Source organism: Coregonus clupeaformis, unplaced genomic scaffold (genome assembly GCF_020615455.1).
Source record: "Coregonus clupeaformis isolate EN_2021a unplaced genomic scaffold, ASM2061545v1 scaf2074, whole genome shotgun sequence".
Taxonomy (NCBI): Eukaryota; Metazoa; Chordata; class Actinopteri; order Salmoniformes; family Salmonidae; genus Coregonus; species Coregonus clupeaformis.
In genome coordinates, this window is record NW_025535528.1 from 57,996 (window position 1) to 73,474 (window position 15,479).

Sequence of the window (15,479 nt, forward strand, 5' to 3'; positions counted from 1 at the left end):
CACACTGACAGGACTCTACACACTGACAGGACTCTACACACTCACAGGACTCTACACACTCACAGGACTCTACACACTGACAGGACTCTACACACTGACAGGACTCTACACACTGACAGGACTCTACACACTGACAGGACTCTACACACTGACAGGACTCTACACACTCACAGGACTCTACACACTGACAGGACTCTACACACTGACAGGACTCTACACACTGACAGGACTCTACACACTGACAGGACTCTACACACTGACAGGACTCTACACACTGACAGGACTCTACACACTGACAGGACTCTACACACTGACAGGACTCTACACACTGACAGGACTCTACACACTGACAGGACTCTACACACTCACAGGACTCTACACGCTGACAGGACTCTACACACTGACAGGACTCTACACGCTGACAGGACTCTACACACTGACAGGACTCTACACGCTCACAGGACTCTACACGCTGACAGGACTCTACACGCTGACAGGACTCTACACGCTGACAGGACTCTACACACTGACAGGACTCTACACGCTGACAGGACTCTACACACTGACAGGACTCTACACGCTGACAGGACTCTACACACTCACAGGACTCTACACGCTGACAGGACTCTACCTCTCTTCCCCCCCATTCTCCTCACCTCTCGCTCCCCCCCATTCTCCTCAACTCTCTCTCCCCCATTCTCCTCACCTCTCTCTCCCCCATTCTCCTCACCTCTCTCTCCCCATTCTCCTCACCTCTCTCCCCCATTCTCCTCACCTCTCTCTCCCCCATTCTCCTCACCTCTCTCCCCCATTCTCCTCACCTCTCTCCCCCATTCTCCTCACCTCTCTCCCCCATTCTCCTCACCTCTCTCCCCCATTCTCCTCACCTCTCTCTCTCTCTCTCCCATTCTCTCAGACAGCTGGATTAAACTAGATCTACTGACAGCCTGTGACAAAGGGAAGATGTCCATCCTCCTCATCTCCTTCTCATTCAATGGGTTTTGAGACGAGATCTTCACCAAGACTGGACACGCCCCCCTCTCTCCACCAAGACTGGACACGCCCCCTCTCTCCACCAAGACTGGACACGACCCCCTCTCTCCACCAAGACTGGACACGCCCCTCTCTTCACCAAGACGACACGCCCCCTCTCTTCACCAAGACTGGACACACCCCCTCTCTCCACCAAGACTGGACACGCCCCCCTCTCTCCACCAAGACTGGACACGCCCCCCCTCTCTTCACCAAGACTGGACACGCCCCCCTCTCTCCACCAAGACTGGACACGCCCCCCTCTCTTCACCAAGACTGGACACACCCCCCTCTCTCCACTCACCCATCAACCCTCCATTTATACTCTACTGTGCCAGATGGATTGAACAGTATCTACTGTTACAGAAGAGGTTAGACAGACACTGTCCATCCCCTCAACTCTCCACCTACCATCTCTCTCCAACTCTGTCCCTCACACCTCTCACTCTCATCACTACCCCCCCTTCAACTCTCCATCTTTAACCTCGATTAGAAAATGGACGTCTCAAACAAAAACAAAAGTAAAACTGAACTTTTAAACAAAGATAACAAAGAGACTGAGGTTTGGTCATTGAGATAAACACCTAGTTCATCTGATCCTTTATTCCGTAACTACAGCTGTACAGAGCGATCTCTCTCTCACACAATCATTAGAAAATATACAAACCACAAATGAAAGGTTTCTTGTCTACACCGCGACGCGTTGGACAGAACAAAACACTGATAATACAGTGGTATGGTAAAAAAATGACATCATTCATCATCTTCCTCCTCCTCCTCCTCTTCATCGCTGATGACATATTTCTTGGCCTTCTTGGGTTCCACCTCCTCCTCCTCCTCATCCTCCCCAGCCTTCCTCTTCAATGAACTCTCCCCTTCCTAGAGAGAGAGGGGAGAGAGAGACAGGAGAGAGAGGGGGGAGAGAGAAAGAGGAGAGAGAGAGGGGGGCGAAAGAAAGAGGGGGAGAGAAACAGGAGAAATGTGATATGACTCACTTCAGATCTGCCTCAAAGTGCTTTGTTACCTGAACTAGATTCATATATGTAGTGATTCACACTGTCTTCTGCTGCTAGAACATAGGACTGCACCCTCTGTCACACTGTCTTCTGCTGCTAGAACATAGGACTGCACCCTCTGTCACACTGCCTTCTGCTGCTAGAACATAGGACTGCACCCTCTGTCCCACTGTCTTCTGCTGCTAGAACATAGGACTGCACCCTCTGTCCCACTGTCTTCTGCTGCTAGAACATAGGACTGCACCCTCTGTCACACTGTCTTCTGCTGCTAGAACATAGGACTGCACCCTCTGTCACACTGTCTTCTGCTGCTAGAACATAGGACTGCACCCTCTGTCCCACTGTCTTCTGCTGCTAGAACATAGGACTGCACCCTCTGTCCCACTGTCTTCTGCTGCTAGAACATAGGACTGCACCCTCTGTCACACTGTCTTCTGCTGCTAGAACATAGGACTGCACCCTCTGTCACACTGTCTTCTGCTGCTAGAACATAGGACTGCACCCTCTGTCACACTGCCTTCTGCTGCTAGAACATAGGACTGCACCCTCTGTCACACTGTCTTCTGCTGCTAGAACATAGGACTGCACCCTCTGTCACACTGTCTTCTGCTGCTAGAACATAGGACTGCACCCTCTGTCACACTGTCTTCTGCTGCTAGAACATAGGACTGCACCCTCTGTCCCACTGTCTTCTGCTGCTAGAACATAGGACTGCACCCTCTGTCCCACTGTCTTCTGCTGCTAGAACATAGGACTGCACCCTCTGTCACACTGTCTTCTGCTGCTAGAACATAGGACTGCACCCTCTGTCACACTGTCTTCTGCTGCTAGAACATAGGACTGCACCCTCTGTCACACTGCCTTCTGCTGCTAGAACATAGGACTGCACCCTCTGTCACACTGTCTTCTGCTGCTAGAACATAGGACTGCACCCTCTGTCACACTGTCTTCTGCTGCTAGAACATAGGACTGCACCCTCTGTCACACTGTCTTCTGCTGCTAGAACATAGGACTGCACCCTCTGTCACACTGTCTTCTGCTGCTAGAACATAGGACTGCACCCTCTGTCACACTGTCTTCTGCTGCTAGAACATAGGACTGCACCCTCTGTCACACTGCCTTCTGCTGCTAGAACATAGGACTGCACCCTCTGTCACACTGTCTTCTGCTGCTAGAACATAGGACTGCACCCTCTGTCACACTGTCTTCTGCTGCTAGAACATAGGACTGCACCCTCTGTCACACTGTCTTCTGCTGCTAGAACATAGGACTGCACCCTCTGTCACACTGTCTTCTGCTGCTAGAACATAGGACTGCACCCTCTGTCACACTGTCTTCTGCTGCTAGAACATAGGACTGCACCCTCTGTCACACTGCCTTCTGCTGCTAGAACATAGGACTGCACCCTCTGTCACACTGCCTTCTGCTGCTAGAACATAGGACTGCACCCTCTGTCACACTGTCTTCTGCTGCTAGAACATAGGACTGCACCCTCTGTCACACTGTCTTCTGCTGCTAGAACATAGGACTGCACCCTCTGTCACACTGTCTTCTGCTGCTAGAACATAGGACTGCACCCTCTGTCACACTGTCTTCTGCTGCTAGAACATAGGACTGCACCCTCTGTCACACGGTCTTCCGCTGCTAGAACATAGGACTGCACCCTCTGTCACACTGTCTTCCGCTGCTAGAACATAGGACTGCACCCTCTGTCACACTGTCTTCTGCTGCTAGAACATAGGACTGCACCCTCTGTCACACTGTCTTCTGCTGCTAGAACATAGGACTGCACCCTCTGTCACACTGTCTTCTGCTGCTAGAACATAGGACTGCACCCTCTGTCACACTGTCTTCTGCTGCTAGAACATAGGACTGCACCCTCTGTCACAACTCACCTCTCCATTCTCTTACTGTACTTACACCTGTGTGTGTGTGTGTGTGTGTGTGTGTGTGTGTGTGTGTGTGTGTGTGTGTGTCACCCACCTCATCAGAGTCTAGTTTCTTGGCCTTGAGCAGTCTCTGGGCTTTGTCATCATCAGAACCCTCATCACTGTCAGACGAGTAGATCCTAGCACGCTCCTCTGGATGGAGGGAGGGAGGAGAGAGGGGAGGGATAGAAGAGGAGGGGAACAGAAGAGAGGAAGGAAGAGGGAGGCGGAGGAGATGGAAGGGGGTTGAGCGAGGGAGGACAGAGGGAGGAAGCAGGGTAGAGTTAGAGGGGGATGGATGGAGGAGAGGAGGGAGAGGACACATTAACATGGTTTCTCTGTCTCCTCAGGCCTTCTCCTCCTCGCCTGGATTTGATCTGGTTGGGTCTGCGTTTAGACGGGTTGTGTGTGTGTGTGTGTGTGTGTCTAGATGTGTGTTGTGTCTCCTCACCCCTCAGTCCTCCTGCTCCTCCTCCCCCTTGTATTTGCTCTTGATGGCGGCCAGGCTGACTGACTCATCCCCCTCCTCATCGTCGTCATAGCGATCAGGCTCCAGGTAACCGGCGCTCAACCCTCGTTGGTGCTGCTTCTCTCTCATCCGCCGCTGTTGGCCCTCACGACGGATAGACGCCCGCAGACGCTCCTCTTCTTTCTGTAGGGGGAGGGAGGGGGAGGGAGGGGGAGGGAGGAGGAGGGGGAGGGGGAGGGAGGAGGAGGGAGGGGAGGGGAGGGGGAGGGAGGGAGGAGGAGAGGAGGAGAGATGGGTCAACATTTTAACCCCTCATGAGATAAGGTGTTGTCCTGTCTATTTGAAATGTTCTGAGAACATATAGGACAGATATAGGACAGTGTATTCAGCAATATCAGCCCAGTCAGTGTTTCTAGTAACAACAGAAAGTCTGTCTCCTCTCCAAACCGTAGTTACTACACTGAACTAAAATATAAACCCATCATGTAAAGTGTTGGTCCCATGTTTCATGAGCTGAAATAAAAAGATCCCAGACATTTTCCACACGCACAAAAAGCTTATTTCTCTCAAATGTGTTTACATCCCTGTTAGTGAGAATTTCTCCTTTGCCAAGATAATCCATCCACCTGACAGGTGTGGCATATCAAGAAGCTGATTAAACAGCATGATCCTTACACAGGTGCACCTTGTGCTGGGGACAATAAAAGGCCATTCTAAAATGTGCAGTTTGGTCACACAACACAATGCCACAGTTGTCTCAAGTTTTGAGGGAGCGTGCAATTGGCATGCTGACTGCAGAAATGTCCAGAGAATGTCATGTTAATTTCTCTACCATAAGCCTCCAACGTCGTTTTGGAGAATTTGGCAGTACGTCCAACCGGCCTCACAACCGCAGACCACGTGTAACCACGCCAGCCCAGGACCTCCACATCCGGCTTCTTCATCTGCGGGATCGTCTGAGACCAGCCACTGGACTGCTGATGAAACTGTGGGTTTGCACAACCAAAGAAGTTCTGTCCAAACTGTCAGAAACCATCTCAGGGAAGCTCATCTACGTGCTCGTCATCCTCACCAGGGTCTTGACCTGAATGCAGTTCGACGTCGTAACCCACTTCAGTGGACAAATGCTCACATTTGATGGCCACTGGCACACTGGAGTAGTGTGCTCTTCACGGATAAATCCCGGTTTCAACTGTACCGGGAAGAGGGCAGACAGTGTGTATGGCGTTGTGTGGGCGAGTGGTTTGCTGATGTCAACGTTATGAACAGAGTGCCCCATGGTGGTGGTGGGGTTATGGTATGGGCAGGCATAAGCTACGGACAACGAACCCAATTACCTTTTATCGATGTCAATTTGAATACACAGAGATAACCTTCAAGAGATCCTGAGGCCCATTGACGTGCCATTCATCCGCCGCCATCACCTCATGTTTCAGCATGATAATGCACGGCCCCAGGTAGCAAGGACATGTACACAATTCCAATTCTTGGAAGCTGAAAATGTCCCAGTTCTTCCATTGCCTGCATACTCACCAGACATGTCACCCATTGAGCATGTTTGGGATGCTCTGGATCAAAATGTACGACAGCGTGTTCCAGTTCCTGCCAATATCCAGCAACTTCACACAGCCATTGAAGAGTGGGACAACATTCCACAGGCCACAATCAACAGCCTGATCAACTCTACGCGAAGGACAGTTGCTTGAGGCAAATGGTGGTCACACCAGATACTGACTGGTTGTCTTTTTTTAAGGCATCTTTGACCAACAGCTGCATATCTATATTCCCAGTCATGTGAAATCCATAGATTAGGGCCTAATGAATTACTTATATGAACTGTAACTCAGTAAAATCTTTTAAATTGTTGCATTTTTGCGTTCATATTTATATTCAGTGTAATTCTACTAACATTACACACCTCATAACCTTATTACATTACATCCAGTATGAAATCACACAGTCCTGCATGTTACCTTGATCATCTCGCTGCGTTGAGACTCAGGGTCTCGTCCAGCCATGGGCAGTATTCTGATCTTCTGGGTTTTAGAACAGCGGTCGGCCAGAGAGAGGGTCATCTTCCTGTGGGTGGCGCTGTCTGTCGAGTGGGGTCTGGAGAGAGAGAACACACACAATAATGGGCTTATATCTCAGCACTGTCTGTCGAGTGGGGTCTGGAGAGAGAGAACACACAATAATGGGCTTATATCTCAGCACTGTCTGTCGAGTGGGGTCTGGAGAGAGAGAACACACACAATAATGGGCTTATATCTCAAAAACAGATATTCATGCTTTTTCCTTCAGACTGAAAGAGGAACGTCGTCTCATAATTCTGTAGCAAAACAAGTCACGTTCTAATACTTTACCAAAACAAGTCACCTTCTATTCTAATACTTTACCAAAACAAGTAACACTGAACCTTAATTCTCGACCAAAACAAATAGTTCTACCCTGATAATGAATCCAAACAATGCTGTATCAGAAGGTAAAGCCCCATGACATCTAGTAAGTCACGTTCTATGGTAAGACCCCATCAAAACAACTGTTCTGTAAGCAGCTTGGCTAAAACCAGACACTAACACACACTTACCCACTCTGTTCTGTTCCCTCAGATAAGACATGTCTGAACAGAGCTCTGCTTAGACACTGTTGTTGTTGTTCACTATTAAATCTGGACCGTGTTCTTCTATTTGGTGCATGATGTCTGTCAGAGCTCTGGGTTGGCGTTCAGACAGAGGGCAAGGTGTGTGTGTGTGTGTGTGTGTGTGTGTGTGTGTGTGTGTGTGTGTTGACAGAGTTACCTGAAGGTGAGTTTGGTCTTGAACACAGCCTGTCCCTGTAACCCAGTCCCCTGTCTGATGAACAGGTGGTTGTGGTCTCCCTGGAGAGGAGCTTTATACACATCGAACACCTCATTACCCAGGTGGAGAGACATGCTGTGGAGAGAGAACACGGATACATACACACGCACACACACACACACACGTGTGTGCACATACACACGTAAACACAGATTTCACATGGTCAAATCAATGAATGAATTATTCAATCATTCACAATCATCAGCTGTCCAGTGTTTCTCCTCTTCCTCCAGCCCTCTGAGGACCTTGCGGTGGTGTGTGTGTGTGTGTGTGTGTGTGTGTGTGTGCGCTGACCTGCCGTCAGACCACTTGACGATGCGGGCGTTACTCTCTCTGGCGTCGCCCCCTCCTCCCCTTCTTGGCTCTCCACCGGATAGTATTCTCAACCTGAACACAGAACACGGTCACGTCACTCTCACACACACACACACACACACACACACACACACACACTGCAGACACACAGGGCACACACACACCTTCAGTTTGAGCCTGGTCCGACCCTCTTCATCCAACATCTCCTCATCCTCAAACTCATCTTCATAGTACTGAGGGTCAAAGGGTCTGAACAGGGAGGAACACATCACATTAGACACACAGTTCAGAGGGAAGACACTGCTTCTACCTGTCCAGACCCTTCAGATCTGTTAACATGGAACGGCAAGGGTTAGGGAGTGAACTGGGACCAGCTGGGGTGTGTCTAACCTGGGCTCAACAGAGAGGAAGTTGGGTAGTTTGACGAAGTAGAGGTCTGATCCTAGATCCGTGCTGACTTTAGGAATCTCCACCTCGATACGAGTCTCTGGGACGGGCTCCTCCTCAGCGTGATCCCCCTCCACACCCTCCTCCTGGTCCTGGAGACACAGACACGCTTCATTATTAGTTATTGTAACATGCAGAGGTAAAGTTTCTCTCACCAGGGGTTGTCCTGGAGTGGGGGGGTAAAGTTACTCTCACCAGGGGTTGTCCTGGAGTGGGGGGTAAAGTTACTCTCACCAGGGGTTGTCCTGGAGTGGGGGGTAAAGTTACTCTCACCAGGGGTTGTCCTGGAGTGGGGGTAAAGTGTGTCTCACCAGGGGTTGTCCTGGAGTGGGGGGGTAAAGTTACTCTCACCAGGGGTTGTCCTGGAGTGGGGGGGTAAAGTGTGTCTCACCAGGGGTTGTCCTGGAGTGGGGGGGGTAAAGTTACTCTCACCAGGGGTTGTCCTGGAGTGGGGGGGTAAAGTGACTCTCACCAGGGGTTGTCCTGGAGTGGGGGGGTAAAGTGTGTCTCACCAGGGGTTGTCCTGGAGTGGGGGGGTAAAGTGTGTCTCACCAGGGGTTGTCCTGGAGTGGGGGGGTAAAGTTCTCTCACCAGGGGTTGTCCTGGAGTGGGGGGTAAAGTTACTCTCACCAGGGGTTGTCCTGGAGTGGGGGGGTAAAGTGTCTCTCACCAGGGGTTGTCCTGGAGTGGGGGGGGGGGTAAAGTGTGTCTCACCAGGGGTTGTCCTGGAGTGGGGGGTTTCTCAGCATCACTGTCTGATGAGATGTCGTCTGCCTCTCCAAACAGGTCGTCTGCTGCTGGCTTCTTACCTGAGGAAGAGATGGAGAGAGATGAGTCCTGACCCCTAACCTCTAACCCTGACCCCTAACCTCTAACCCTGACCCCTAACCTCTAACCCTGACCCCTAACCTCTGACCCCTAACCCTGACCCCTAACCCTGACCCCTAACCTCTAACCCTAACCCCTAACCTTGACCCCTAACCTTGACCCCTAACCTCTGACCCTGACCCCTGACCCCTAACCTCTAACCCCTAACCCCTAACCCTGACCCCTAACCTCTGACCCTGACCCCTAACCTCTGACCCGAAACAGGTAGGAGTTGAACATAGAGGGATTATACCCTGATTCCCCGCCTCCTTCTCAAAGCGCATCGGAGGAGGCTTGGGCGGTATCCAGATTGTCATACCGACCTTGTGCCATCCTGGGATATTCAGTAATACCGGCACTGAACACAAGGGGCGCTATTTTCCAACCCCACTGAGCCTCTGCAATCTGAAGGTTACCAATGCCAACAAGTACATGTAAAATCCCATAGTGAATGATAGCTAAATGCTAACAAGTGCATTGCGAACATTTTAAAGTCTCTGACAAACTATTTGCAGAACAGACATCTCAGCTCATAAAGTTATTAAAGTAACTCAAAAATGCTACTCACAATTTGCTGCACGCAGAAAACTAATATTAGCCAGCAAGGCTCGTGATCCAGGAGGGGATTCTCTGCTGATACCAAGGGAAGCTTGATTTTGGAAGAAGCTAACCACTTAGCTAGATAGCTAACTAGATACTAAATTAGCAAACCAAATGCACAACTGCAGAGCGTTTAGCACCTTTTAGACAGTTAACTTAATAGATATTTAGCAGGCAAATATTTAGTATGTGAAATCCATACTGTAACTAAATCCCCTGGCGCATGCCGCACACCAGTAACTGGGGACTACCGGTAAAGCTTCCTAACGTTAAATAATGTGACAGGTGAAATGAAGAACGCCATCAGGTTTATCTCCTAACATATTGCACCAGTTGACTGCAGGTACTGTATTTCTTTACATAAAAAAGTAGCTACAAATATTCTAATTAATTAAATAAATTATATATAGTCACAACGGTATTGCAAAACCATCCTGTGGCTATTTCCAAATACCCCCCGTTATACAGTATATATCAGGGTTCCCCAACTGGAGGCCCACAGGCCAAATGGTTTTATTTGGCCCCCCAAAGTTGAGAAAATGTTTTACTTTTTTATTTATTTATTATTGCTGGACATAAAAGACTAATAATACCAGGAAATCAGCTCCAAGTGATTTTAAATTTGGAAATCGGTTCCCAAGTATTCCCACACATTATAGAGACACGTGATCGCATACAAATGTAAGCAGGGTTTGAAATGATTATGTTTTAGTCAACTATTATATCTGTTTGGGCTTCTTGTGGTCAATTTGCAGTCTACAAATTATTTCTAATTATGTTCCGGCCCCCTGACCGGAACATCCGCTCAAGAAAAAAAAAAATGAAAAAAAAAAAATTGAGGAAACTTGGATCTTCTCCTCTAGTATGTTGAGAAGACCACGTGTAGGACTTCAGATTAGGGTTACAAAAATGCGGTACATTTTTCAAAATACCCACGTTTTCCAGAAATCCCGGTTGGAAGAGTCCCGGATTCAGGAGGGGATAAGCAGGAAATCCGGGACCCTCTAACCAGGACTTCTGGAAAAGCAGGGATTTTTGGGGAAGTTCTTTTTGCAACCCTCCTTCAGATCTAGGTTTACCTTTTCCTTTCTTCTTGGCTCCAACGTCGCTGTCAGAGTCTGAGGCAGACGCCGCCATCTTCTTGGCTCCAACGTCGCTGTCAGAGTCTGAGGCAGACGCCGCCATCTTCTTGGCTCCAACGTCGCTGTCAGAGTCTGAGGCAGAGCCGCCATCTTCTTGGCTCCAACGTCGCTGTCAGAGTCTGAGGCAGACGCCGCCATCTTCTTGGCTCCAACGTCGCTGTCAGAGTCCGAGGCAGACGCCGCCATCTTCTTGGCTCCAACGTCGCTGTCAGAGTCTGAGGCAGACGCCGCCATCTTCTTGTTCTTCCGTCCAATGAAGTCATCCTCGCTGTCACTGCCCCTTCGCAAACTCTGAAGCACACACACATCATTTAATTTGTATAATTCTCCTGTAGACTTCCAGTCATTGCGCTAACAAAGATTTATGATCACTTTATTGGTCAATTCCACACAAGGTCCAACCGAAATGTTACTTCCCCTTTTAACCCAACCCCTCTGAAAAGACACACACATACATACAGTGCATTCGGAAAGTATTCAGACCCCTTGACTTTTTCCACATTTTGTTACGTTACACACAGCCTTATTCTAAAATGGATTAAATAAATACAAATCCTCAATCTACACACAATACCCCATAATGACAAAGCGAAAACAGGCATTTTGAAATTGTTGCACATTATTCAAAATAAAAAACAGAAATACCTTATTTATGTAAGTATTCAGACCCTTTGTTATGAGACTCGAAATTGAGCTCAGGTGCATCCTCTTTCAATTGATCATCCTTGAGATGTTTCTACAACTTGGAGTCCACCTGTGTTAAATTCAATTGATTGGACAATCGATCCCACAGTTGACAGTGCATGTCCGAGCAAAACCCAAGCCATGAGGTCGAAGGAATTGTCCGTAGAGCTCCGAGACAGGATTGTGTCGAGGCACATATCTGGTGAAGGGTACCAAACAATGTCTGCAGCATTGAAGGTCCCCAAGAACACAGTGGCCTCCATCATTATTAAATGGAAGAAGTTTGGAACCGCCAAGACTCTTCCTAGAGCTGGCCGCCCGGCCAAACTGAGCAATCGGGGGAGAAGGGCCTTGGTCAGGGAGGTGACCAAGAACCAGATGGTCACTCTGACAGAGCTCCAGAGTTAATCTGTGGAGATGGGAGAACCTTCCAGAAGGACAACCGTCTCTGCAGCACTCCACCAATCAGGCCTTTATGGAAGAGTAACCAGACGGAAGCCACTCCTCAGTAAAAGGCACATGACAGCCCACTTGGAGTTTGCCAAAAGGCACCTAAAGGACTTTCAGACCATGAGAAACAAGATTCTCTGGTTTGATGAAACAAAGATTGTACTCTTTGGCCTGAATGCCAAGTGTCACGTCTGGATGAAACCTGGCACCATCCCTACGGTGAAGCATGGTGGTGGCAGCATCATGCTGTGAGGATGTTTTTCAGCGGCAGGGACTGGGAGACTAGTAAAGATTGAGGGAAAGATGAACGGAGCAGAGCACAGAGAATCCCTTGATGAAAACCTGCTCCAGAGCGCTCAGGACCTCAGACTGGGGCGAAGGTTCACCTTCCAACAGGACAACGACCTTAAACACACAGCCAAGACAACGCAGGAGTGGCTTCGGGACAAGTCTCTGAATGTCCTTGAGTGGCCCAGCCAGAGCCTGGGCTTGAACCTGATCGAACATCTCTGGAGTGACCTGAAAATAGCTGTGCAGTGATGCTCCCCATCCAACCTGACAGAGCTTGAGAGGATCTGCAGAGAAGAATGGGAGAAACTCCCCAAATACAGGTGTGCCAAGCTTCAAGCGTCATACGCAAGAACACTCGAGGCTGTAATCACTGCCAAAGGTGCTTCAACAAAGTACTGTGTAAAGGGTCTGAATACTTATGTAAATGTGATATTTATACATTTGCTAAAATTTCTAAAAAACTGTTTTTGTTTTGTCATTATGGGGTATTGTGTGTATATTGATGAAATATATATTTTTTTGAATTAATTTTAGAATAAGTCTGTAATGTAACAAAACGTGGAAAAAGTCAAGGGGTCTGAATACTTTCCGAATGCACTGTATACAGGTTTTTGAGAGGTATGGGGGGCTGCCACACTGGGCGCCTGGGGAGCTGCTGTTATGGGGGGGGGGTTAAGTGACTTGTTCAAGGACACAGTTGGGAAAAAACAATGCCATCTAGGATGTGATACAACAATATCATTGACAAAGCCTGATAGAGAACATTAATGCAATAGTAAAGCAGATGTTGCTGAACGTTGCAACAGTTTTCTTTTCAAACTCAAAGGATGATCTAGTGCAGGGTTCTTCAATTCCGGTCCTGGAGGGCCGAAACACCTCTGTTTTTCATCCTCTCCTTCTAATCAGGGGCTAATTCAGACCTGGGACACCAGGTGAGTGCAATTAACTACCAGGTAGAAATAAAAAACAGAAGTGTTTCAGCCCTCCAGGACCCAGAATTGAAGAACCCTGATCTAGTGAGTGGCTAGAGGAAGGTCCTTCAGACCAGACACACAGACACACTCTCTTTAATACCTGACTTATTCCTGCTCCTATGCCCCGCCCCATCCTCATCAGAATTCTCTCTCTCTTCGTCCGATTGGTGCCGCTTCTCCTCCTCGTCCTCTGATTGGTCACTCTTAGCCCCTCCTCCCCACTTTTCATCACCTGATTGGTTCTCCCTGCCTGACCCCTCCCCATCCTGAGTGGGGTGTTCCGGGCCCTGAGTGGGGGTGCGGGGACAGACTGGGGGGTGCCGGGACAGACTGGGGGGTGCCGGGGATAGACTGGGGGTGCCGGGGATAGACTGGGGAGTGCCTGGCGCCGAGAGTGGGGGTTCGGGGTCACTATGGACACTGGCGGGAAAACAAGTTATTATGCATTACGTACATTCCAATGAAATTTGTTTTCACTCAAAGTGCTTTCAATACCTGGTGAAAACCCATTCCATTATCATTCCTCCTCCTCCTCCTCACCTCTTCTCAGAGCGAGCGCTGCCCCTCACAGACCTGGGGCTCCCTGCCCCCGATACTGGACTGCCTGCCTCTGACCTTCGATCTCCATCTTCCTCCTCCTCCCGGTGCCCTCTCTCCGACCCACTGTGCTGCTCCGCATCTGACTGGTCATTGTCCTCGGGCTCCGAGTGCATGCTGGCGTCTGACTGGTTTCCTGAGCGTTCTGACAGGTTTGATTGGTTGTCGCTGTGTTGGCTATGGCGTTCCTCTTCACTGTCATCCCCAAACAGCTCCTGGTTCATAGAGTTATATGTCATTATTGAGGCTAAGAGTGTTTCCTGTGTGTGTATGTACTGAACCAACTGGACCTCACCTTGGTGTTGGGCTTTACCCCGTCTCGTCCTAAATCCTCATCTCTCTCGCTGTCACTGCCGGAGGCGTTACTATGGGAATGGGAACGGGACCGGGGCACCTCCGGCTCAGAGTCAGAACCCGAACCAGAGCCAGACGCCACTGCTGAGGACACGGACACACACACACACACACACACACACACACACACACACACACACACACACAGAGAGAGACAGACAAACAGTCATGTTAGCAGAGGGGAAATGTACATACACGTGTGAAATAAACACAAATACTAACGTTAGCTACTCACACACATACTCTCGCTGGCACACACACACACTTTCTAAGGAGAGCTTGGTTTGTTAGCTAGCTAGTGTGCTGGACCAAGTAAGTACTGGCTCTGCCTAGCAGGCCAATTTGGCTATTTTGTTCCTAGTTAGGTTGTTGATGGATATTCTCACAAAGGTCCTCTTTACTAGCTACTTAACGTTAGCTTAGCTAGCATCAGCCAACCGGCCATAGCTAGATCACATTAGCTAGCTTGCTAGCTGTAACTGCATAAAGCTATTCGTCTAGCGTGACGTTAGACGTGTTTAGCAAACTTTTCTGAACAGCATTTTGATGGCTAACTTTACCTCTTTGTTCGTTGTCGCTGTCCCCATCACTCCCGAACAGTTCGTCCATGTCCGCCATTTCTTTCGATGAAGACGAACCGGAAGTGACAAATTAGCGCTTTTGCAGATTTTGTTTCCCAGTTCAGCGCGACACAGAAATGCACGATTAACTGCGTTGAATATCCACCAGGTGGCGGCAGATGAGCGCTATGAAATAAGGTGCATGTAAACATGCATCAGATTAAAACGTTCCTGGAAATTACTGTGTTATTTTATAATTTAACCCTTACAAAAAAAGATTGCAGTTTTGAAACTGCAATAAAAGTCGCAGTAACTGCAGTCGACTGTGGTATTTTGGACGAAGTAATTGCAGAATAACTGCAGTGTACTGCAGTTGAACTGCAAAATTACTGAAGTAAAAGAAAACGTGTTATTTTGGACGCAGTATTTGCAACATACTGCAGTTATACTGCACTCTGACTGCAATATTTGTTTGTAAGGGAATCACCTGTTGAACAATTAAGATACTGTGTATGGGGAGAGAGAGAGATTTGTCAATTTGGCTTTTTACCAAATTACTGTATGACAGACCATGTATTCACCCTGCACACCGTAATTGACAAACAAACAAACCAAAACAAAGGCAAAGTCTTCTCATGCTTTGTTGATTTCAAAAAAGCTTTTGACTCAATTTGGTACGAGGGTCTGCTATACAAATTGATGGAAAGCGGTGTTGGGGGAAAAACATACATTATAAAATCCATGTAAAAAAAATCCATGTAAACAAACAGTGTGCGGTTAAAATTGGCAAAAATCATACACAAAAAATGTATGCACGCATGACTGTAAGTCGCTTTGGATAAAAGCATCTGCTAAATAGCATATTATTTATTATTATTATTTAATCACACACATT

At 48.5% G+C, this 15,479-nt stretch overlaps 1 protein-coding gene across 1 annotated transcript; it reads right to left on the reverse strand.

The window, feature by feature from the left end:
• Positions 1 to 1,595: 1,595 nt before the first annotated feature.
• LOC123488228 (RNA polymerase-associated protein LEO1-like) lies at positions 1,596 to 14,704 on the reverse strand. Its single transcript, XM_045219115.1, is given in 20 exon segments — positions 1,596 to 1,911; positions 4,032 to 4,129; positions 4,428 to 4,452; positions 4,455 to 4,628; positions 6,419 to 6,554; positions 7,244 to 7,378; positions 7,598 to 7,651; positions 7,653 to 7,690; positions 7,783 to 7,867; positions 8,009 to 8,157; positions 8,780 to 8,874; positions 10,612 to 10,717; positions 10,762 to 10,954; positions 11,649 to 11,658; positions 13,174 to 13,339; positions 13,341 to 13,432; positions 13,435 to 13,493; positions 13,614 to 13,885; positions 13,966 to 14,108; positions 14,585 to 14,704. Coding segments are annotated over 20 exon segments (2,214 nt in total). The 5' UTR covers positions 14,643 to 14,704; the 3' UTR covers positions 1,596 to 1,785.
• Positions 14,705 to 15,479: the final 775 nt, after the last annotated feature.